General features: G+C 33.5%; 1 protein-coding gene across 1 annotated transcript; it reads left to right on the top strand.

Moving 5' to 3' along the window:
* The first annotated feature begins 10,137 nt into the window (after window positions 1-10,137).
* LOC149421052 (uncharacterized) lies at window positions 10,138-21,791 on the top strand. Its single transcript, XM_089635763.1, has 6 exons — window positions 10,138-10,340; window positions 15,317-15,484; window positions 16,608-16,723; window positions 18,154-18,316; window positions 19,505-19,608; window positions 21,196-21,791. Exons 1-6 carry the CDS (start codon window positions 10,280-10,282, stop codon window positions 21,571-21,573), a joined length of 990 nt encoding a protein of 329 aa, XP_089491889.1. The 5' UTR covers window positions 10,138-10,279; the 3' UTR covers window positions 21,574-21,791.
* Window positions 21,792-26,820: the final 5,029 nt, after the last annotated feature.

Here is a 26,820-nt window from a genome sequence, read left to right as displayed (position 1 = left end):
GTTTTAGTTTTCCTTTCTAATGTGTTTAGTTTCATTTCTGCGTGATTAAAGTTTAACGCAACATTTTTTATTTTAAGATATAATAAAGTACCTACACGGAGAAAACTTACTGATATGAAATATTGCTGATTAATTAAAAATCTGGTCAAATTTATCGTATTCCTGTTGAAAACGGCACTGCGGGCATTTGATGAATTAATTGACAGATTTCCTGAACTGATCAGTAAAACACGAATGTGTTGAGGATGTTTGTACGTATTCATAATAATTTTCGCATTTCGTCATTATATTTATCAGAATAAGCGTAGCTGCATGAACACGTTATCCGATATATTCTAAATGTACTAATATTTATTTAAGAAGAGGTCTGCCAAAACGTTTTTAACTTGATTTTAATAAATCAGCAATACACATTTTTATCCGTTTTGCCTTGTAATATTTACATAGACCCCTATTTATTTTATTAAAAATATATATTTTAAACAGCTCTTATGCAAAGTTATCAATTTGCACACCCGATATTTTTCTTTGGGACCAGTTAGAACTTATTAATTTTAATAATTAATATTATCATTGCCTAGGTCAGTTCCTTGAAGAAAATCCTGACAATTTTTTCACATTTAAAATCTTTATCCCCGTCACCAGACGGAAACAAAACAGTAAAATCTTTATCCCCGTCACCAGACGGAAACAAAACAGAAAAATCCTTATCCCCGTCACCAGACGGAAACAAAACAGTAAAATCTTTATCCCCGTCACCAGACGGAAACAAAACAGAAAAATCCTTATCCCCGTCACCAGACGGAAACAAAACAGTAAAATCTTTATCCCCGTCACCAGACGGAAACAAAACAGTAAAATCATGCCTAGAATTCGTTAAATCAGTTGGCATTATTTATATTTACATAAATAATAGTGAAATAAATGAGTCAACTGTTAAACTTCACGCTTGACCGACTTCAAGATCGAACTCATGGCTTCAGGAGTCATCGACATTACCTTCAAAATAATACGTAACTGAAAACACTACTGCCTAGTATCATTTTATGTACTTGTTGTTGTTGATGTTATTATATTCATGAACTTAAGAGGAAGCTATAAGCCAAAAATGTGTATATTCTTGGTATACCTTATATCGTAGGTAATAGGCATTACAATCGCTTGACAAACGGAGTCTAGAAACGTTCGATTTCAAGCATAAAACAGAAAGCAAAAAAGTTAATCCAGTGAAACTGTCACACATAATCTTAGCTATAATACCGTAAAAGAGTTGTTTCCTTTACGCGTTCATACATTTCTATTGAAATAATTTTTTTTTTTAGTAGTTTACATTTAAAATTTTTATTGAGTAATTTATTTTTTTATTTGTATTCTTCTTCGAAAACCTTCAATTTATCTAAGGCATATGTTTTGATATTCATAATGTACACCAATTCGTTATAAAGATTAATCAAAATAGTGATTTGGCATTAAGCTTCGCCTTAATGGATTTTCACTAAAATAACTTTCTTACAAAGTGAAAAATCAGCAGCGAAAAACTCTCCAACTTCTAATTGTCATGAAAAATTGTTTCGCATTATTTTCGTCAGGCAACTTCATGTCCATCATGTCATGGAGCTTCGAAATATCTTTTTTTAAATGGAGTATTGAAACACTAACAAAGTGTAAACTAGACATTGTAGCTACTATTTTTATTTATGTGAATATCGCACAGGGGTCCCAACTGCTCTCAACCGTCTGAAGCTAGTGAGATATGTTTTGAGAGGTATGTTGTGAGGCTGGAGGTAATGGGGGGTACCTGGTTATTCAGATCTGGTCAAAAAACGCGGCTAAAGCCATTTCAAGCAATACTTCCAATTCTTAATGGTGGTGTTACACCATGGAGATACTGAGAGTATCTTCCAATCTGGAACGTGCCGCAAGTGTATTATAAATTATTTTAAATGAATAAATTGTGAAATATCACTAATTCATAAAATTTATTTTCCCCTTCGCACGCCGGGATTTTAACCATAGATAAGAGTCATACCCTTCGACCATGGAGGCAGTCATATTACAAACAGATAATAATTAACGAAACGATAATAATTATGTAAGTCTCTGTATATTTTTACTCTCGCCTTGGGGCCTGTAATGTTCCGTCATGATACACGGTGTATGGAAACTCGTAGGAGAAACAGAAAATGGTAAAAATACATAAAATTTGGATTCGATTTAGTGGGATAGCTTTTTTAAATTTGAACTTTTGTTTTCGAGTAAATCGAAACTAAAGTTGGAATTTTATAAATCAGATTTGAAAAAAACTCGGATGCTTTGAGGTTAATGTCAGCTGTTTAATGTATAAATCGCATTGAAGTATAGACCTGGCTCGAGAAGTTTTTAAGCATTTAGTTGCCGAAAAAATATTTATTTTAATTAGAATATGCTTGAATTTTGTGTATATTTACTTAGCTTTTCTTTCAAAGCGTGGGAAAGGGTCTAATTATTTACTCTCTGTGAACCACATAGGTAACTCACATAAAACACATTCGTAGGCCACGTATTATTCAACACGAGGTAAGCTCACCGTAAAAAATCCACCGCCGGGAAAATTGTTTGTCATTGATTGTATTTCACTGTGTAAAGTGTTTTTTTTTTAATAATAGCCAAATATTAAAATAAAATAGGTAGGTAACAGTTCTCTCGGTCAAGTTAGGTTGGATTTGGTTGTTTAGGTTAATTTAGATTAGATTTAGTAAGGTTAAAGTTAGGTTTTGTTGGGTTAGGCTGTGTTAGATCAGGTTAGGTTAGGTTCGATAAACTCGTTACTATTTTAATGTAACACAATCAGTCCTTAGCACCATTCAGACATTTTATTTTATCCATTTGTTGCGGTGAATTGTGGGCGTTGAATATTCCTAAAACCACTGAAAACATCAACGCAACTCGTGTTAAATATTCCGTACGACAGCCATAAAACCATTTTGTTGGATTTATCGAACTTATTAATCAATTTTTTATATTTTTGCACCGAGATAAGAATTGAACCCGTAACTTCAAAGCTTCAAAGTAAAGTCAAACTTGTAGACCATCAAGCTACGGAGTAAGGGCTCAACCAATTTGTCATTATTGGCCTGTTCGCTTTTCTAGATTTTGGGAATACAAAATACTATGTACTTAACTAAGTATTTTAAATATAGTTCGTTCATTCCTTAGTTTCGCTTTTGTATTTATTAATTAATGCCCTTTTGCGGGGGGATTTTTGATCACCTTTTAGAAAATAATACAACGAAAGCGTGTAATTCCTTCTTTCAAGTTGATGGAATTACACCCATCTCCCAGTTATTCCTACTTTCTGGTTGATGGAATTACACCCATCTCCAAGTTTTTCCTGCTTTCTGGTTGATGGAATTACACCCATCTCCCAGTTATTCCTACTTTCTGGTTGAAGGAATTACACCCATCTCCCAGTTATTCGTGATAAAATATGCAAAAAATACGAATTTCAAATGAACGTCGCACCCTCTGAATATCTTCTCTTGACAGGCTTGTTCCGGTTTGATTCTGCTGAAATGACAGAATAAAAAACCGTCTGATATGTCCATGCTACTTTTAGGACGGGTTGTTTCGGAGAATTTGAACAATTCATCAAATTTCAACGTTCATTTACGGGTTCTGTGAAGGTCCTATTCAAATTCTGTTATTATATCATTATAGGCTAATTGCTTGACAGAACTGAAATAAAAACAGAACTTAAAAATATCTTTCACAGAACTTGAAAATTAACTTTGAAATTTGAAGAATTGTTCAAGTTCTCCGAAACAACCCGTCCTTAAACAGCGGAACAATTTTAAAAATTCAGAAACTGACTGAATTATTCTGAAAAAAACTCTGAGATTACGAAAGAATTTTTACTAAAAATGTATGTAATATGTGCAGTTACTGTCGAGCGTTGTACTTAAAACTGCGGTACGTATTTTACATAGGATGTAAAACACTACAGTAAGAATGTTCGTTGTTGGAAACTATCCACTTTTTCTGCCCGTATACATATAGAACTTACGGATATTTTATTTATTTGATGTATTGCTTTGCGTTAGAAACCTTAAAAGTGACGTTCAGCGCCCTATTTGGGAGCTACAGTAAAAACTTTGCCAACTACCTGCAGGTGTACCTAATAATTACAGTACCTAATATTTTTTATATATAGTATGTATTTATTCAGAATATAATAATAATGAACGTGATAATACATTAGATTCAATATAAAACTAATTACATTTCCTTAGAAATGCATCAGTTTCGTATGAAACCGTCAATTATGATTGCTTCAAAAGGGATAACATCACAGGTAGATTTATTGCGCCATCATTATTTGTATCTTCTCGAGATGATTGCATTTTTTCCATCTCAAAAGAAGATCTGGAAGATATTCCACGGTTGATTGATTCGTGGAACATTTCCACGGATCAATCAATTCGATGACGGATTCAATCTTCGCTGCACTTTGCCTCTTCTCGGTTTAAATAACATCACGTTTTGGACAAACAAAAACAGTCCAAAAATACCTACGTCTGCCAGACGTGCCCGCACACTGAATTGCATTTTTAAGTTCCGTATTTTTTCGTATTGTTATTTTCGTAACGGAATTTTGTAATCTGGTGTATAAAAAATACAAAACATAAAAACCTTGAGGTTTTCGGTAGAAAAATGCTTGCGGAGATAAACAGAGTAATTTTGGGTTAAGCTCACTGTCCGTGACTAGAAAGATGTTACCTATTTAGTAGAACAATACACTTACGTCATTGTTATGGAATTCTTACAAAAATTGTTAGGCCAGGGCCAAGGTTATAATTTATTGCACCCTAAGTTATATGTGGGTGGGGTAGTGTTAAAGAGGTAGGTTAATATTTTGGCTGTTCGGGTTCAGAACAAGTTTATTTAAAAATTTTAACTTATCCTCGTTGTGTTATGATGTATCTACGCATTTGACTTGTAGTCCCCAACGCATTGATTGATTCCCAACGCATTGCAAAAATATATAAGTTTGAATAGAAGACCAAACAAAATATATAAGATTAAAAACTGAGCTTCATTAAAGTAATTAGGATAAAACATCCTTTTTTTCTCAACAAAGACAAAAATTATCATATTGTTTGGATCCTGACAACTACCCTGGATTTTATTTGAAGAGTTGTAAAAACTTCGAGTCTTTGTTTTATTTGGAGTTAGTTTGAAATTGCACGTACCTACCTACATATAATGACAACACAAATGATTTTATAATTGCTGTAATTTCATCTGTACAGCTTACATTGGGGAGTTTTTTTATAGATGGTATGTATATTTTTAATTATTTTTTTATGTCGGTGTATATGATGCCAATATCACAAGAAATAAGGAATAGTAAGGAAAACATATAACAATATTGTCAACTGGAATAGTAGTGTTCTACCACCTCGGAAGTATCTACTGAAATAGTATTCTACCATCCCGGTAGGGATCTACTGGATTATAAGTATACGTATATTTTGACGGCCGGCATAGTCCAGTGGTAACGCATTGGACTGCCATTCCGAAGGTCGCGGGTTCGAACCCGGCGTGCGCAAATAAATTTTATTTGATTAATTTGTGTTATTTCACAATTAATTAATTAAAAATTAATTAAAATAATATATAGTATATTTGCGGCACGTTCCAGAGTGGAAGATACTACCAGTATCGCCCTGGTGTAAGACCACCATTCAGAATTGAAACGTTGCTCCAAATGGCTTTAGCCGTGTTTAGTGACTAGATCTGAATAGCCAGGTACTTCCCCACCTTCCTCTTTCCTTCCCCACTTACCTTCAGCCTCACAACATCCCCCAATTGGGAATGCCATAGTCTCACTGGCTCCAGACGGGAGCAGTTGGGACTCTTGTGAGGTATTCACTTAAAAAAAAAAAAAAAAAACCATCAATAATTTAGTGAAAATAATTTATAATATTGACATAACTTTTTATATCCATCTAGAGTTTCTGTTAATTGTATATTTTCTGATGTCACTGTTTATAATTTATTGTATATGGTATATTTTATACCGTTGATATTGAAATAAATAATAACACAAGTAAACTACATAATATGAATAAACTTAATGAAACAAGTTAACTACAAAATATTATGATATAAAAACCTCAGAATAAGTCACTTTGTCATTATAACTCATTTTTAAATGCATTGTCCGACGGCGTATATAGATGCGACCAGAAAATTACCATCTCTTGGCAATCATTAAAATAGGTTGAACTTGTAAAAAAAACACGTCGCTTTTAATACACAATTCTGTTTATACAGATTGAAATATTTTTTTTTTGTTTGATCGTTAAATATCGGTGATAATGCAAAAACAGTTATGCCTTTTTGACAAATTGGAATAGATACATAACACTGTTATTGACAGAAGTAGTTAAAGTAGTAGTAGTTAATAAGTAGTTACCCATTATAAGAACGGGAAACAGTCATCTAAGCGTCATCATAAGTTTGTGCAACTAGGTATTACAGAACTGTTGAATTTTATGTGAAAATGGCGTATGATACCCAACAGCGGGAGCCAGCGGGATTGGGGAATTGGGAATTGGGGAATGGGGAATTGGGGAAAATATGTTGTGAGGCTGAAGGGAGTGGGGATAGAAGTAGATATGTAAGAGGAAGGTGAGGAACCTTTGGATTGCGAATGGTGGTATTTTATTAGTGCGATACTAAGAGTGGGTACCTACAAGCCATGGCTAGTGCCTAAATTAAGGTAGACGGTTTTGCCAAATTTTTTTTTGTGATTAAAAAATAAAATTTATAAAAGCTACAGATAGAGGATAAACGATAAAATATAAGTGGATTCATTGGCTTTACACCACAGTAAGCAATTTATGCAGGGTTTCCGGGGGTAAAGTGCACTACATTCGGGAGGTGATTCTAAATGATAGTAGAAGTAAAAAAAATGGTTAACTTTTTTTTAAATATCAACTTTTTTCCCCCATGCTAAAATATTTTTCCATAGAAGAATATTTATTTTCCACATACAAACAATTCAACTTTTTTGACCTAAAAACTGCCTTACTTACTTAGATCTACTTCTAAAATCATGCAGAATCACCCCTCGAAGTTAGTGCACTTTACCTCCGGACACCCTGTATATATGAGTATTTATTAATATTCGGAAGTATGATTTTTTGAATGAGAGCGGGCGAATCCCAAACTGAACGCCCGAAAACCTCCATCGCTCAAGGCATTTCCTTTGTAAATACGCCATCTCCCAGATGGGCTAAATGAAAATGCAAATGGTTGTGGGAGAACGAGATAAGAGGTACTTAAGTCAGGATGTTGGAATTAGTAGCTTCATTTCCTGAACCCAAGATCACGTCAGTTTTATGCGAAATATGTAGCATCGGACATAGTGCTGTAATTACATCAATGGCTGTAATAATGAATTTATCACTTGTATTTGTGACATTAAATTACTTACACATTTGTTTTAATCTTCAGCTTGGAGAGTCTTGACTACCTCCAGGAAACTCCAACTCCATACCTTCCGGAATCCTGATATTTCCCTCCAGTTCCTCGTGTCTAACGCTGTACGGAGAAACATTCTGTTAAAAACGTGATGGCATTCCATTTTATAATATACTTGTATATATCGGCACACTTATTCATGCAGCTACGCTTATCCTGATAAATATAATGACGAAATGCGAAACTATTAGAATTTTTTATTTTATGAACACGTGTTCCGACATCCTCATAACACATACGTGTTTTACTAACAGTTTGTTAGGAAATCTGTCAATTCATTCGTTAGGGGTTTGCAGTCCCGTTTTCAACGGGAATACGAATAATTTGACCAGATTTATGATAAATTATTAATATTTTTTATCAGTTGTTGTTGAAAAAAAAAGTTTTGTCCGTGTACGGTGTTTGCCTCCACCAACCCTAGGCTTGGGCCTCGCATAGCTCCTTCGTCCTAGTAGTACTAAGTAGATGTCAGAAGCCTCTTTGGTGTTCGACTATATTCTATTCTTGCTTCGACGTGTACCTAGTACCTACTGCCTAAATAAAAAGAAGAAAGGTCAAGCTAAAAATAGTTGAAGGTACCTTCATTACAATTGGTTACGGTTAGATACGACGTAAGTACTTAGGTACATATCAAATTTCCACAACATTCAAAATGTTTTGGGTAGGTACTAGTTCCTCCAAAGCCACTGTCGACATCCATCTGTATTGAAATCTGTTTTTTTTAATATATTGAGAAAACCGGACATTTCCGCGTCCAGCATGACATTTCCGGTGTCATTTCCGAGGAACTCTCCTACCCTACCATAAACGGGACATTTCCGGGGGACTTTCCTCGTCTGTGGGACAGCGCGGGATCCCGGAAACAGTACGGTCCGGTTCAAGAGGGAACGTATGGTCACCTTACGCTCACGCATGCCACAATATTTTTTTAAAAAGCGATTAGTCTATATTACAATTTCTATTACTTCTAAATTCTACTATTACTACTATCGCTAGTTGCAGACGAGCGATATAACCTCATAATATATATGTTGGTTTGGTCTATTGCCATACCACCGTTGGGGAATGTATTGCGAGCGATTACAATTGTTACACACTAACTATGAATACAATTTTGTCACATATGCTTCAAGATCTGAATGAATTGCTAATGCTATTTAAAGACGCTTCTGTGGCTTGGCAAAAAACCTAAGTCAGGGTCTGAAACTGCCATGCTTCTGAACATCCTATTGATTCACACTCGGAACACCGAGTCATTTTAATATCCGTAATGTCGGTTCATCGGTAGGCAGACGCCAAACGCAAAATGGCTACGTAAAATTATTTGTCATCTCTGATCTAAATAAACCGATATATAATTGTGGTATTTATAGCAAGGCAGAGGGGCTGGTCACAAATGGTTTCTATTTATGGAAAGTGACAACAGACTTGTACGTAATGTCTAAATAGTGACGACATAATGTTGACATGATGTTGACGTGATAATTGACAATGTTGTCATCCCGAAAAAGCATCACACTTCCCGTGATGTCAAATAATGATGACCACTTTAAAAGTCCCTAAATAGATCCAGAGTGAACTTTGCTCCTAAAATGTGAATTTTTAGTCATACCGACCTACGTGGTATTTTTTTTCAACATGATCTTACAGTAGGAGATTTATACATCTTATAGCATTTGAATATGAGTTCTTCAGGAATCTGGTTTCATCTTTACCTTTAATAAATTTATTTATTTTATAATTTAACAAAGCTTATTATTTTACAAATGAAATGTTTGAATCCGGAGACATTTTTGATTCTTTGGCGATGACGGTGACTCATTTTCGTCAACCTCCTTTTTGACGCTAGAATTGTAGAAAAAATTTGATCGGCATATAATTGAATTAAAATTTACTTGCGTACGCCGTAATTTGAAAATGAAAAACGACAGGAAAAGACATATGATATCCAAAATCGCCTTACTTTTTTGTGATTAATTTCACCTTTCAACACTAAAACAGAACCAGTTTTGTAGGGGACAGGATACTGAAAAATACCTAAATTTATTTACTACACACTAATGCATAAAATATGAACACTTTCTTTGTCTGTTAATATTTATATGGCTTTATCTATGTATAAACTTTAATTGTAAGTTTGTATTATCAACCTGGTGATTCAGGCTATAATATTATGCTGTTTTCACAGACGTGGGTTTTGATTCAATAAGTCAATTGTTATCGTGTTTAATTTATGTAATGATAATAAACAATAATTTTTGAAAATCAGCTAAAACTAACACTAATATCGACATGTATTTTATAATAGCGCCAAGGTCGCCGACTGCTCAGATATCTTGTGTGTGTTTTTTATAGATCTGTATCGACTATAACATAAATATTATTAGGAATTTCATAATATTCTGTTGCAGTTCTTTAACTCGAAATAACTTTTAAAATAAAATAACTTTTTTGTTAACAGAATACTGCGCCGACACTCGTTTTAAATCCCCGCCAAGAAAACAGCATCGTACTACGTCACACAGTTTTGTGGCTCTGGATTGGTTCGCAAAATGGCCGCTATTGGCCGCACAATCCGGCACAATATTGACTCGAGTATATATGGAAGGTGGGGACGCCTCGACTTGTCAGACGAATTCTCAAATCCGAATCGGTCAGTGAGTGCTCCGGTAGTGTTGTTGAAATACCCGTTGTTGTTTTGGTGATATTATTATTCAATAATTATTAGCAACTTTTACATTGTGCAGTGAAAATGAAGAGCTTTCAATTTGTTTGCGTGTTCGCTCTCGTCGCCGTTGCGGCTTGTGTCCCAGGTTAGTTGGAAAATAATCCCAGATTTATAACAGACATCATACATCTTCAAAGTATGCATCCATCTCCAACAGTAGAGTACTTAACCCTATAAAAGTGAAACTCAAAGCCCATCTCTTCATAAAAGCATTTACATATAAATAAATACTATTGTTATTGGCTATAATTCATTTAGGTAAATATTTGGTATCGCTGGCCAAGCTTAATAAAATTATTGTAAATTACTGTCATCCAATACAAGCGAATTTTCATTTTACTTAATTGAAAAAAAAATCCTAAATACAGATAGTTGCCTTTTATAGTAGGTACCTAATTATGGGGAATCAAAATGTTTTATTTAAAAAAAATCGTATTAAGCGTGGCCAGCGATCCCGAATAATTATCTTTATTTACAGGGATGCCCAAACCGCCCAATGTATATAATATTTTTGTAGCATTTTCTTTATTGTACCAATGTAATGTTCAATTTCGTATCATCCATCGATAATCAAAATCTTTGCCTTTTTATTAATCCCTCAAATCTGAATGTACGTTCCGCGACCAGAAATCTCGTTAAATATTCCACGTGAATTTATGTTTAGTGTTTAATGGTAATAAATACTATAATAATCTTTAGTCAAACTCTAGCCTTCTTGTTTTCATCACTATCTAACTAGAATCTAATACAACTCAGACTTTGATACGCATAATATATATTTTTATATGCTGCGATTCCAGGTAGGTTATTTTTTTACACCTCACATTTACATGACCACCCGCATGCATGAGAAATTAACTAATACTTTTTTTTGGAACATCCATGTAGGTACTTTTTTTAATTCTTAAAAGATCCGGGTGAAATTAAACCAATCATCATCCGCTGAGCGCATTCATGAATCTATCCGTATTATTCTCGATCATTCCAAGAATCACAAGCATGATGTTTACCTTCATTCGCCGACAAGGTATTTGAATTGCAAATAAATGAGTTGTTGTGGTTTTTAAAAGAAGATATTTTTAGATCTGTTTCTGTTACCTACCAATGAGGGGCGTCATTTTTTAGTTACCTACCTGAACAATAAAATAAAATGTAGGAAATAGGGTACAAACATTTTTTGTGCTACAGTAGGTACACCTACCAGCGACGTAATTTCTCTCGGTACCTACTTACCTCAAACCAAAGTTTTTCTAATAATTTTCCTTTGTTTTTCTTTCTCCTTGTTTAGTAGGTAAATTAAAATTATGTTCGTAGGCAGGTATACTAAAATGCCCCCATTATACTTATTATTAAAACAGTTGTTGCGTAGCAAATTTATTAATCAATGCGCTCATTTTCCATAAACATTACATTGTGCAAAAAACCTGCAAGCAGTAAAAAGTACATACTCACTCTTTGCTTGAATGAAGTACTATTACCATTCGTAAATTTATTTGGTTTTTTATCAGTAAAATGCGTGTATATTAATGATGTACTGTTAATGGAAATAGGTACTCTGTAATCAAGAATTTTTAGACTCTGCTTCCATATTTCACTCTCGATTAGTAAATTCAAAAAGCCGGTATAATTATGTTCAAATCATAAATTAAGCACTTTTTGGTCAGTATTTGTATAATTTAAATTCCATATCAAGTTCTCTGAACTGTCCTAAATAATATTATCCAGTTTGTATAATAATATATTATTGCACAAATACATTAATTACCATTTAGCCTGAAATATTCGAAATAGCAATAATGTTATCTGGCTTTGTTTTTTTCATTCAGATAGGTGTTGCCAGAAGAATAATAAAATATATATTTTTAATTGGTATATTTTATCAATTAATTGGGTATTGCGTTAAAATGAAGATAATTAGTCGATTCGAAGTTGTTCTCTAGTTAGTTAGTATTTGTATTATTATAGGTAGTATCTAGTAGTATCTTCCCGGCTTCACCGGAATTTCACCATTATTTTTTCTTATACGAGATAACGATTGATATTTCAAAGCTCCATCCATTTTAAATATTCTCTACTGTCTGGTGTCAAATAAACTATAATTTAGTTACTAACTACTAACTATTGCTTACTGTTCTCGACACTGAATATAGTATATTGTTTATACCCCGGTCAGTATTCACATTCAGCATAACTATGGGCAATTATGTAGGTATCCGAGCATTCGAACAATGGGGCCGGCTCCGGTGAAATGTTATTTGCACCGTCATCAATGTCACCAAACAAATCGCGTAATCACGTATCAATCGCAAAATAACAATAGAATCTCCAAATTACACCTATTATTATTTCAACCGAGTGCTCAATCCAAGTGGATTCGCATTGGAATCATCGTCGATTTCCTGAACCATATTTTAACAGTGTAACAATATGAATCTCGGAGTTAGCAATAGGTACTTTTAAAAAAAAATGTTAAACTGGTAACTTTTTTGGCACATACTCGATAAATTCGTAGATGATCATAGAAGTATGGATCAATGTAATATAATCACCGCCATCTTTTAAAATAAAAGATGGCGTTGAATATTATCTATTTTTTTCTTAAAACGCGAGTGCGTAGGTACCTGCCTATTTCTATTAAATTTAATGGCAACAATTAATACAAATTATTTTCATTTTCTTTATGGGGTAAATCGGTTTATTTATGGTTAAATCTCTACAAGTCAGCATTAATCCAACATACTAGTGGACTGATATTTCTTTATACCTGATTTTTTTTATTGCGTCATGTGTATTAATAATGTATATCGAAGATTACGTTACTTATTTTTTCATAATCGCTTACTCAGAGCAACACAATTTCCGTTCAGTGCGTTCCTGGACATTACGTAAAAACCTCTTTTCTTTGTGCCTTCACATTCATTTAGAATTATTTGCCTGTAGCGAATTAATAGCAAAAGTAATAAATAAATCATATACACATTACCCATCATGTGTTTATATGGGGGGCATTCGTTGGTGAACTGATTTAGAACGAATGCATAAATAATTATTGTTTACAACTTTCACGTGAATCATCATTCTAGAAACTCTGTTAATAAAAATGAATTATATCCGTGCATAACGACGTGTAGGTACATACTGATTACCGGTAGCTAGTAGCTAGGCTGGCTAGCCTATGATGCCTACAATTTAATATATTATTATTATAGGCATCATACATATACGTATTGTGTAAATTGTATTACACTTTGATGTTTTTATTATTTTTCTTACCCTCCTGTTAAATGGACATATGTTTGTAATATTAATTTAAAACAGGTGTACCTACCGGTTACCAAATTAACACGTACAAAAATACAGTTGATGCACCATTCGTTTTTTTTTTAATATTTTGTCTAGTGAAAAACCGCGGGAAAACTGATTTTATGAAAATAAATCACTCGAAACGCTATGTAAATAAAATAAAACTATTTTCGATACTTGAAGAGTAATAAACGTTTAGGTATATTTTTAAAAATATGCCTGTAACAAAAAAATAAATAAAACCAGGTGATGTCCACGGTCTTTTCCGGGCTATAAGTAGAGTTTTTCGAAATCAGATGTAGTCAGTAATTTTCCTGTTATTTTGAAGTGTGCAAAGTTTCATCAAGAAGCACCTTAATGCAAAATTCAGCTTTAAGGGGTTGAGGTGGTTTTTCGAAATCTCGTAAAAATTCCTCCCATTTTTAAGGTGTAAATTTTCATCAATCTCGGAATAAAACTATGTAGATTTTGTACAAAAAATAACCACAACCCACAGACACTCTACTTTAAGTCTACACGGTGTCTGGAAACTCGTAGTACAAGTGGGTAACTGGTGAATCTGCACCACATTTGGAGTAGATTTTGTGGTATAACGGATCACGTGACGCCTGCTCTGTCTCGTCTGTGTGAAACTGCTGGACGGTGTGCATATCACGTGCCCCGCGTACTCGGTACTAAGTGTGATGGAATTTATTTTTTCAATTGAGTCGAGGGGTAAAGCTAGCCGGAGATCGCAGGTTCAAATTCCTGCTTGCGCAAGTAAATTTTATTTGATTAATTTGTGTTGCATCACAAATTACGTATTTAAAATAATATATATTATAATTTCGGCACGTTCCAGAGTGGAAGATACTCTCAGTATTGCCATGGTGTAAGACCACCATTCAGAATTGAAACGTTGCTTGAAATGGCTTTGGCCGTGTTTGGTGACCAGATCTGAATAGCTAGGTACTTACCCACGTTTGTTCCCCTCACCACTACCTTCAGCCTCACAACATACCCCGATCGGGGATGCCATAGTCTCACTGGCTCCAGACGGTTGGGAGCACTCGAGATCGTTCATGTATTCATCATGAAAGCATGTAATTGTTCGGGTACATGCTGATACACCCAGTATGAGTAACATTCAAAACACCTAAGAAGTGTATTTTCAAGTCTCCTACCTAATTAACTAAAATTACTTAAGGCGATGCACTACGTCGTGTGATATTTTAAATCGAGCCGCTATCAATAACACCCCTTACGTAGATGGCGATAAGGTTTAAATTCCCGCTTAACACCATCCGCCTGTTTTGATTTATGCAAGAAAAAAACATGGCCAAAAAGTGCCTTTTATTTTATTTTGTGGATGTTCAGGCATAAATATTTTTTTTTTTCCGATCATTTTATAAATAACTTAATTTGTCACATTATACAATAAAATCATAACCGAAAGTGGGTTCGTAAGTAGGAGATTTGAACTTTAAAGCAGTTTTCATAAGCCTTATACATTATTTTTTTCTTGGCTTATAAAAAGACTTATCTAAAAAATACTCGATTATTTCAAAGGCCAAGATGTATTCTACTCGCAGTATTTAATTAAAGCATCTGAAACATTTCTAGGCAATCAAATATTCAAACCAAAAACACATGATTTTGCATTACTACGTATGGCATCACCTTAAGTACCTACTTGAAATCAATCTCTGTCATGTGAAGTAATTAATTAATTTGTGAAATAAAATTTCTTTTTTAATAACGTTGTACTTTCCTTTGCAGTGGACAAGAAGAGCAAGAACCCCGATGCTGAGGTGGTGATCGTCCCCCTCGAGGGCCAACAAGATGTGTTTGACCTGGACGATGGAGTGGTGGACACAGGTTACCCCGGACCGTACTTCTTCAATCCCTTCGGAAACCCTTTCTCTGGCTTCATGACTGGCATGGACGGTATGTTCTCTTCAAAATATGTTATCATGATTCATGAATCTGTGATAATGATGTGCAAAAGCCATTGATGTATAAACTGCTAGATGTGGCATCTCATAAAAAAATTCACAACTTGTCAATTAGATGGCGATAGCATGTTAAAATGTTCTAACTTTTGGTTGATTGTCACATACCCCCAGGCGAACATACTAATCCTATAATGGTAGTATTTTTTTAAATATATGTATTCCCGTTATTGTCTTTTCATTATTTTTAATTCTTTAATCACCTAATTTATTAAGACGAGCATGAAAAATAATGTCATCAATTTAAGCAAGCACTTTTGACAAGCGATTCTGGTGGTGCCTTCTTTTCGTTGTTTCATTGTTATATCATTTTAGTAAGATACTAGCGGTACCCCGCCACGCGTTGCTGTGGCTAAGTCTATCTCTGCAGATATAGAAACAATGGCGCATGTTGCTTTAATGTCCTACAGATGGTGCTGATTTAAAAAATATCATGATTTTACTTGTCACGAATGTAACATTGCGTCAAAATTTCAAAGCAATCGGTGAAGAACTTTGGGAGATTTGAGATTTTGAACAAGCAAACATTTACATTTTTATTTATATTTATATAGATTGTTATCAGAATTGTATCAAAACCAACAGATATTTTTTTGTCACATTCAAGAAAAAAAATAATAGCCAGCATTAAGTGCTTAAAGTGAGTTTGTGTCAGCTGTATAAACATTATTTTTCTAAACAAAAACAATGTTATTGAAAAAGATACAAGACACAGAAAAATAAAAAGATAACGGTCACAACTAGGAATAGAACCCAAGATCTCGTGTCATTTTATTTACTAGTAGAAGAAGTTGCACATTAAAATAAAAATGGATAAATTTATCTAAAACACTATCTAGATCGCATTTATTCTAGTTGTTTAGCAATCATTCATAAAAGATAGCAGCCAAAAATGTGCACTAAGAAAATGAAGCTCTCAGTCGAAGTTTAATAGAGTTAAAAAATTATGTTCAATTCCTAGATGCGGCTAAAACTTTTTCTGTCCAAAGTTTCACATTTTTCATTTGAGAATCATTAATATTGTCTTTAATAATTGAATTATTCCCGTTATTTTGTAGATATGATGAAGCGCCTTCATGACCAGATGAGCCAAGTCTTGCACAGGCTGCCAGTCGACAATGGTGATTGGAAGGAAGTCGCAGAGGGAAAGGGAAATACAACTTCCACCACAAAGGTAACACAAACATAAATACTTCAATCATCTACCTCTCTGACTTCCTGGCCTCCTGGTATCCTAATTGATTTTAACACTCTTTTTCACCTTAAATTACTGCAGCCTATGTTACCTTTTTACTTATTGTTAATTGTTTAATTCAATAGAACTCCTTTAACTTTGTATGTAAATATTTTATTTTACATCACTACCAATTCATTACCACATAAGTCATCAGAGATGTGCAAAATGGGTACCCAAAACCATTTGAAATGCAAAATGGAAATGGGTCAAAACTTTTCCATTTGAAAATGCAAAATGGTTTTTAGTAAAGCATTTCAAATGCAAAATGCAAAATACCTATTTTCAAAATGCATTGAAAATGCAAAATGGTTTCTCAGGTCAAACAATTAAAATAATTATAGAATTTTTAAACAATTTTGTCATTTAATAATGGACATCAATGTAGAACAAACATATTACATGATGGTAAATCCAAAAACACCACGACCATAAATATACCACTCTCACCACGACTACAGATTATGAAACCACAAAAAATTTGCGCGGGACTAATGTTGCCAACGTAAAAACATAGAAACTGCTATCTAACATTTAATATTACAGCGTCATGGCCCCATGTTCAGTATTTTTTGTAATGGTATCGCTTAATTACCAGGGCTCCTACCAGGGAGCAACTTGACAAATGTAAATTATCTCTCATAGTGAGGTTGAGGACCGACTGATATTTGGGGCTTATGAAAAAAATATGAGTGGAGATAGTAGGAAGAATGTTGCAAAAAAGCATTTAAAATGGAAAATGCATTGAGAAAAGCATTTAAAATGCAAAATGGTTTTTAGAAAAGCATTTAAAATGCAAAATGGAAAATGCCCATTTTGCATTTTGCATTTCCATTTGAAATGGATTTATTTGAAATAAAGCACATCTCTGTAAGTCATTATGACATGCCATTTAATTGCAGCAATAAACTTGAATTTTCCTTGACAGTGATTTAATCCCTAAGGGCGCTGTATAATTATTATTATATCAGTACATATTAAATTATATTTTTCTCGCTGTATGGCAATGGTTTCACTATGTCTATAGTTCCGCATAATTCCAAATTGGTACAATAGCTGACATTTTTTGAGAAAAGTTAGCAGATAAGTATTCTTAGGTTAAGATGTATTTATGACACAAGGTCAAATTCACACAAGTTGCCATTGAATGCCTTAAATTATAACTTCTGCTGTATCACCGAGTTATAATGTTGTTGTCTGCTAGTTTACATAATGGCGTATATCATTGGGCTAACCATAAATAAACCAGTAAATAGTTAAAATCATAAATCCAAACCAGTTGAACCAATTCTTCTTGTCCCATAAGAATTATCTTGACAGTGTTGTAAAATATTTGTCTTATTTATTCAATATTCTGATGTAATTTCTAGGTTATCAATGGCCACAGGGTGACTGTCAATGAGACAACTTACGGAGACGATGGAAAGGACAGTGGATCATTCTTCAAGATTCGCATTGTCGATGTGAGGCCAGCCTCTGATGAGAGCAGCGATAGCTCTGAGGAGAAGATCGACAACAAGCACCAAGTTGAAGGTAAACATTCATTATAACACCACCACTGAATAAATATAGAAAAATGCTTTTGTTTTCTTATAAGCCAACCTCTGCCCTCTTTATCTTGTCAAGTGCAAAACATAAAGATAATTTATTTAAGGCGTAGATTAATAATTACGTATTGAAATGTTTGAAAAATCATATATTTTTTATATTAGATATCATTATTTGCATTCGCACTCGTTTTTTTTAAATACATCTATCTGAATTTCACTTTTGTTTTCGGCAATGAATGAGTGCAAATCTTGGAAGCGGAAATTAACCTACTTCCCGACATCCGATGGAGCTGAAACTCGGCAGATAGAATTGTTATCGATGACAATGCATTCTATCAACTTTTGGTGTCAATCACGCATACACACATGGATGTATGTGCATTTCCCTGAAATCGGATGATATTAGGGTAGTTAATAAACAAAATAAATGACGGTCCTATCCGATCGGCATCTGGCAAGGTCGGTAGCGCGGTACTCCGGTCCCTGGATAGTAGAAGGAGTACAATCCTCAGTCAAATCAAAATGAAAAATCTATTAAATTTATACGAGTTGGGTTAGGTTAGGTTAGGTTATCTTGATGTTACACACTCAGTTACTACGCCTCTGTCTAACTTGCTAGATCTGATCATTTTTCCAGTCACCAGGGTTAATTTTGGTTAGTCCTATGTGTATTCTAGTAACTGTTATATTTGTTTCTGATCATTATGTTCTGCCTCCTTGTTTTGTTTGAATAAGTTTACAAAATGTAGTCTTCTGGCATGCGTAAACATGACACCTTAAGGCTAGGAATGCACTAGGCAGCCACAAGTCGCCCTATCACCCTGCCGATACAAGGTGATTTTTGCCTGCAGGCAGCCAGTGCAATTAGCTAAAATGTATGTGGTTGCCTCAGTCTTAACGCACTTGTCGCCACAGTCAGTCGTTTTCGTGTTGATATTAGCTGAACTGATGATGTTGACTGCTTCACAGACTGCAAGCATTGGTTCCTACAAATCTTGTCTGCCTAGCGTGTTAACTTTAAACCAGTGCAAATACAAATTTTACAATAAAACAGTTTTTACAAAATACCTGCAACTTTCACCGCTTTCACTAATTGGACATTTGCCCGGTTTCCGGGGTGGCAGATTAGTCAGAGAGTGCTGTACATAATTTTCTGTGTGCATTCTTCCAGTTGTGAACGCCAAGGAAGTAGAAGACACCACCCCCAAGAACACCCACGAGAACAGTTCCCCCGAGCTGGTGGAGGCAAACGAGATCCCCCGCGGCAAACCAGAGGTAGATCAGAAACCTAAACATTAAACCATTTAATACCTACTTATCTTATTGGCTTTTTTTTATAAAATTGTAATGGCATTAACGTGTTGACTAGAAAGCATGATGTAGTTTTAATTAAAGTCTTCTTATCGCTATACTTAATCAGCTATGTTGAGAATCAATTATTTTAATATTATATTAATACAAACACCTAAAAGTAATACATTATTAATTATTATTAATTGTAATTGATTCAGTAGTGCGTAGATACTTATACTTAAAAAGCATGTAACCGCCCGTAAGGGATTTATGTTATTGTATTTTTGTAAATATAATAGTGCCTTTACATTATTATTATTATGCATGTATTTATAATAAATATTGAGTAGTATTTTTATATTAAAATTGTTATAAAATTATTTGAGTTTTATTTTCCCCTCACCTTGAACCTCGCATGGTATTATGAATGGTAAATTGTACAATTATAACTTTAATCATTTAATAATTAACTATTATTGTAGCGTTAATCATTAATCAATAATTAATTTGTAACAAAATCCTGTCTTTTCCTTGCACCCCTCTTCCTGTTAATTTAACATTTAAGGCTTTTCATAACATACTCAAAAGTCAGTCGTCATTTCATTGATTTATCAATTACATTGCTCATTGGTGTTACTCGAGGCCTTATAAATGGTTTGGGGTATAGTTTTGAGGTTGCGAGACCTTTTAAGATATACAATTCCGTAGTACATTATTTTGATGTATCTCATATGGTTTAGCCAGTATTAGCAATAATGTTCCAGAAGAAATTCTCTAAATGGTAGTGAAAACCCCTACAAAAATCCACTGCGTAGTTTAGAAGAACTAAGCGCACAGACTGACAGACGCGGATAGTGATCGTTTTTATATTATTTAGAGATTAATATATTTATTTCTCTTTATTAATGTCACTATGGGTACATAATATACACCCATTAAAATGCGATCATAAATATGTAATTACTATTTTTGTTATCTCGTATTATGGTTCTAAAAAAAATCTGTTTTAATGTTTATTTTTATGTTCCTAAAGGGGGGCACTAGTTTCTGAATATTTCTGTTTCTAAATGGCTCCTAAACTTTCATCACATTCACAAGATTATAATTTGTAAATCTAATCAATCTATATGTATGTCAATATTAAATAAGACACTAATTAATATATTATGAAGGTGGTAAATGGATTAAACAAAGGCTCTAAACTCATTATGGATAGGTTATAATCTACAATTCATTATATTTCTTTCAAATAATCATTAATCACAACATGTGGGTAGTTTTATTCTTTTCTCCAAAGCAAATTGTCCGCTTCCTCTAACTCTGACTCTTTAATTCTAACTGTGTAAACATTTTGTTTTTACTGTGTATGGTATAGTGTTTTGTTAATATTTTCGATTCAAAGTCTATAATAGTTCACTTCATTTTCTCTTATTGTGTGTAAATAACAACCATAAACATTTTTTCAAATTTCTGCAAACAAAAATGTTCATTTGTAATTTAACTTAACATTTAAATTGCACTTCCATCCCTGCACTTTGTGTGACTTTTACCATCATGCACATTTTCCAGAATAATCTGTTGGACGATGACGTTGCCACATTTGGAGAAGATTTCCGTATGGAAGATATGCCGGAAGACACCTATTTGAATTCCCACAAACCCATGTCCCAGTTGTTGGGCTTCAGCGATCTGGACATGGCCGTGCCCCTTCCAGACATTGAGACCAACGATGTTAACATTAAGCCCTTTGATTTCTCCAACGATATCAACGTTGAGCCCATTGATCTGTCCAATGATATCAACATCAACCAGATGATGGCTGATCAAGGAGCTCCCCATCACCCAGATGCTGAAGTTTTCGATGTAAATGACGACAAAAAGTCTTATAACCAATACAATGTTCAACATCAGCAAAACCCTAATTTCTATATGGTTGAAAAACGATAAACGCTCTTTTGAAAGTAGCTTTAGTTATTTATTTTCTTTTTCCATATTGCCAAAGTTAATTTATTGTTAGTGTATTTTTTAAGTCTTAGGTACTCCCCACCACCATGACCATATCATAATATTTAATCTTGTTTTGTTGATACATTTTTATTGTTTTGTGAACAATGATATTTTTTTACTATAAGACAAAGCGTGAAATAAAATTGTTGTATACATTACCTGTTGTTTTTCCTTCAAAAACCTTCTCCTTATTCAGTATGGTGTAAAAATATACATTTGCAAAGTTTAAATCCTGCACTTCAAGTTTATTGTTGAATATTCTACCACTCTTAATATTATTCAAAATTATGGAATAGGGGTATAATTACTGCGGCAATAGCACGGCATCACATGGAAGCAAAATGTATGGATTTGTTTGAAGACACTTTTAATTTATCGTCCGCGTTTTAACGGTAAATTAATCTTCAGTTTTCATACACATTCATTTTGCTTGCCTGTTAGGCCGTCATGCTGTGCCGTGCCGCTGTGTAGTAATTATAAAAGCGCTCAACGATTCCATAAGGATACCATTTTATAAAACTCCAGTGAGTACAAATAATGCCTGTTTGCCTAGTTCCATAAGGATACCATTTGATAAAACTCCCTCGAGTGCAAATAATACTTTATGCATAGTTCCATAAGGATACCATTTTAAAAACTCCAACGAGTGCAAATAATAACCTCTGCCTAGTTCCATAAGGATACCATTTGATAAAACTCCAGCGAGTGCAAATAATACTTTATGCATAGTTCCATAAGGATACCATTTTAAAAACTCCAACGAGTGCAAATAATAACCTCTGCCTAGTTCCATAAGGATACCATTTGATAAAACTCCAGCGAGTGCAAATAATACTTTATGCATAGTTCCATAAGGATACCATTTTAAACACTCCAGCGAGTGCAAATAATAATCTCTGCCTAGTTCCATAAGGATACCCATTTGATAAAACTCCAACACTGCCTCCTAGTTCCTATAGAGAATATGGTTCCATGATAACTCAACACAGTGACTATTCAACACACCTTTAAAAAGTGATATAAAGTCATTAAAAAAGATGAAAAAAAAAATTTAAACCTAACCTAACCTACTTGACCCAGTTAATAAAGTTTTTGTTTCATCACTTTCCATGACTTTGTATAACTTTTTAAAGATGTGATGAATTATCATTTTGATGATTTATCCGGTCACCAGAAAATATACCTTTGGCACCAAAGAATGAAAATCGGATCAAGAGATTGAGGGTTTCATTAATTTGCATTGAAGTGATAAATCGTTAAAAGTGAAAATAATATTGCAAATTGTAAGGAAAAAATAAAATAAATAAAAATAACTTATATCATTGATGTCGCTATTCCAAATTCCTGTAATATTCAAAAATCTGTTAATGAAAAAATAAGAAAATACACAGATTTAGGAAATGAGATTAAAAGAATTTGGCATTCTCAGACTATAAAAATATTACCATTTGTTATTTCGGCTACTGGCATTATACCTAGCTCTCTAATTAAAAATTTAGGCGTATTAGATCTATCAAAAAATTTATATATAAAGATGCAAAAGTCGGTCATTTTGAATACATGTAGGATAACGAAAGATTTTTTAAATATTTATGTTGAGGGATCAGTAGGATTTATAGGCCCTGTTAGAAGTTCTACCGAGCCGAACCCTCTGATATGAAAATATCTGGAGTCGGTGAATTTTTTTTTCCCATTTGATCTCTGGTGAGTTGACGTGTTGTTGTTCTTGTATTGTTTTGTATTTATTTTACTTATATAATGCACTTGCATAGTGTTGATTGACTAGCTGATCATTTGTGGAAAAGTGAGTCGAAGGGTTTAGTTTTTCCTATGGGGAAGATTTAACCCGGACAACAAAATCGGAAGCATTAAAAAAAAAGGAATACATATTCATTGAAACATCTTCATTACAAAAGCTTGACAGGGACCTAATCTTTTTAGGCAAGAATTTTGTAGAGCCCCACTACATATTGCACTTAACAGAATGCAGAAATGGAATGCCACTTATTATACATATTCCCAAGCCACAAATGTATTAGTCAGCTATGAGATATAAATTAATTGAAAATAATTAAATGTGGAGCTCAAAGATACAAAAAACTTTTACGAGTCTGTCTCATTTGGTTCTGGAAAGGCTCGACTACTTACTGCTATTATGTACGGTGTATTAAAAGGAACAAATTGACTTTAGGGGTTAAAACCAGTAAGTAGTTTTAGACAGATGAAAGAGGAAGATGGTAGACAGTTAAGAGGAAGAATAATAATATGGGGTTGAACATTAAAATAAATTTAACTTTCCCACCACCCACGTGCGGTTCTATACTGCCTGGTATGACAACACACTATCTGACATCCATTCAAGTCACGCTGCACACCCTGATGGTCCGAGTCAAGCTGATTCACGTCACCCTCCTGTGGAATACTGTGCCCCTGTGTGTATTTAAAAATGAAAGATATCACACGTCTCGCGTCTCTCAGCGAACACGTACGGTGTAAACCATAGTGCGAGCAATAAAACTTGTAAAAGTAAAATAAATAAACGGGCAGCGCTCAAAGTGATCAAAAATGGTGCAGTGCAAAAAATGCAAAAAATATCTCGCTAAAGACAGTGAAACAAGTAAGTGCAACGTCTGTAGTGGAACATTTCATAAATTATGTATAAATTCAAACAACACCACTGTCGGTAAGGAATTTATTTGCGAAATATGTGAAACACAACGATCGATAAACGTGAACGCAGGTGATAACGCAGCCGTGAACATACGAGCCGAGGGCAGCGGGTCACAAGGTTCAAACCAAGAAAATATCCCAGAAATGAAGAATATTCTAAATGAAATAAATCAAAAAATTAGCATTATGTACAGTATGAAAAAAGATATGGAGACCCTCACACAGTCTACTGAATTTCTATCCAAAAAATACGACGAGCTAATATCGCTACACTTGGAATTGGGTAAAAAACTAAAAGAAAACGAAAACAAACTTAATGAAGTTATAAACAAAAATACATACCTAGAAAAATGTAACAAAGCACTGGAATATAGGATTCAAGAGATTGAACAAGCAGAAAAAAACTGTAATATTGAATTGTTTGGTCTGGAAATGAAAAAAAATGAAAACATTGAAATACCCATTCAAAAAATTGCGGAAAAACTAAACACCAATTGCGACAACATTGAAAAAATTTGGAGACTTCCGAATAGAACAGACTCCAAACCGGCTAATGTAATAGTGAAGTTCTTACGTCAAAAATACCGAGACGAGTGGTTACAAAAAAAGAAAATCATACTGACAAACAATGATATATACGAAAATGGAAATAATGGCCGAATTTACATCAACGAAAATCTCACTAAAGAAAAAAAAGACCTCCTGTACATCACAAAACAAAAAATGAAAACAAAATTTAAATATATATGGGTTCAAAATGCAAAAATATTAGTAAGAAGTGAAGGTGAAGGCAAAATCATCCACATCAAAAATGAGAGTGATATAAACAGATATATACAATAAAATAAAAACACCTTTTGACCCGGAACACTTATTTTATCAGTTATAAATTCACGTCATGGAAGATTCAACACTATTTCAAACTCATAAATTTATAAAATGCTATAATTTGGATAGCTGGATAAATGATACAAAGATCAAAATGAGGTTTGTGGCTATTCACCTAAATATAAGATCACTAAAAAAGAATTTTAATTCATTTATTGCACAAATTAATGACGTTCTGCAGTTTATTGACGTAATCTTTCTAACGGAAATAAATACTAAAAACGAAACAATATCTATGTTCAATATTCCAAACTTCATCGCGATTGCAAATACTCGAGAAAAAAGAAGAGGAGGAGGACTTATCATGTACTTAAAAAACCATCATACTTTTAAAGAAACAAACAATTCTTTTAAAAGCTGCGAGACAATCTGCGGGGAAATAACCACTGTTTGTCAAGATATCATAAACATCCTTGCAGTTTATCGTCCGCCGAGCAGCAACAAGAATATATATCTGAAGGAACTAAAGCAAATATTACAAATGACCTCATCTGATTCAAATTACTTGTACTGTGGTGACATTAACTTGAACTTATTGGATACCAAAAATAGTGTAATTACAGAATATCAAAATCTACTCAGTGAAAATGGTTTAGAAAGTGTAATATTAGATGTGACCCGGGATGAAATATTAAACGGTAAAAATGTTTATTCATGTATCGACCATATTGCAATACGTAACCGTTGTAACACTGTATTTTCATGTATTGTAACTAACAAAATATCCGACCATTATATAACAGGAGTAGCAATCGGGAAAGAGGTACTTACAAAGGATTTAAATAAAAAAAGGGAAATCATTGATAGTAAAATGGTATATTCTAAATTAAAACTAGTAAATTGGGGAAAACTATTACAAACTGAATGTCCCTCAGAACTGTACTATAGTTTGAAAAATAAATTTGATAATATTTATTCGTCCTCGAAGAAAGAAATATCATTTGTAAATAATCTTAGGCACAGCAATCCGTGGGTTACTGAAGAAATCAAGAACATGATTAAAAAAAGAGATTATCTTTACCGAAAATGTAAGAATAGCCCAAATAACCCGGTATTTCGTTTGGAATATACTAGACATAGAAACAAAACAAACAAACATATTAATATTACTAAAAACGCATTCCACAAAAATGTAATAAATAGCTTAAACGGAAACCCGAGGAAACTCTGGGACGAAATAAACAAACTAATAGGAAAACCTAAACAAAATTTAGATAAAATAATCCTTCAACATATGGGAAATCAAGGAGACACAAAATTTTTATGCGATAAATTTGCTACAACATTCGTAAATGAAATAAAAGACATTAGACACAATTGTACTACAAAATTTTTAGATCGTAACATGTATACAACTCCTGCTATTATGTCAATGAGATTTAGACCTGTAACAGAAAAAGATATAAAAAAAATAATTAATGATATGGATGTTAAAAAGTCAGAAGGCAACGACCAAATAAGAATTAAAGACCTGAAGTTAATTGCTGATAATATAATTCCAGTCCTTACTAAATTAATTAACCTTTGTGTAAATAAAAGCATCATGCCTGACGAACTTAAAACATCCATCATCAGACCTATTTATAAATCAGGAAATCACAAAGATTTCACAAACTATCGACCAATTGC

Source organism: Hesperophylax consimilis, chromosome 9 (genome assembly GCF_061612785.1).
Source record: "Hesperophylax consimilis isolate HC1 chromosome 9, BYU_Hcon_1.0, whole genome shotgun sequence".
Classification (NCBI taxonomy): domain Eukaryota; kingdom Metazoa; phylum Arthropoda; class Insecta; order Trichoptera; family Limnephilidae; genus Hesperophylax; species Hesperophylax consimilis.
This window is presented reverse-complemented; position numbering and strand designations above follow the sequence as displayed.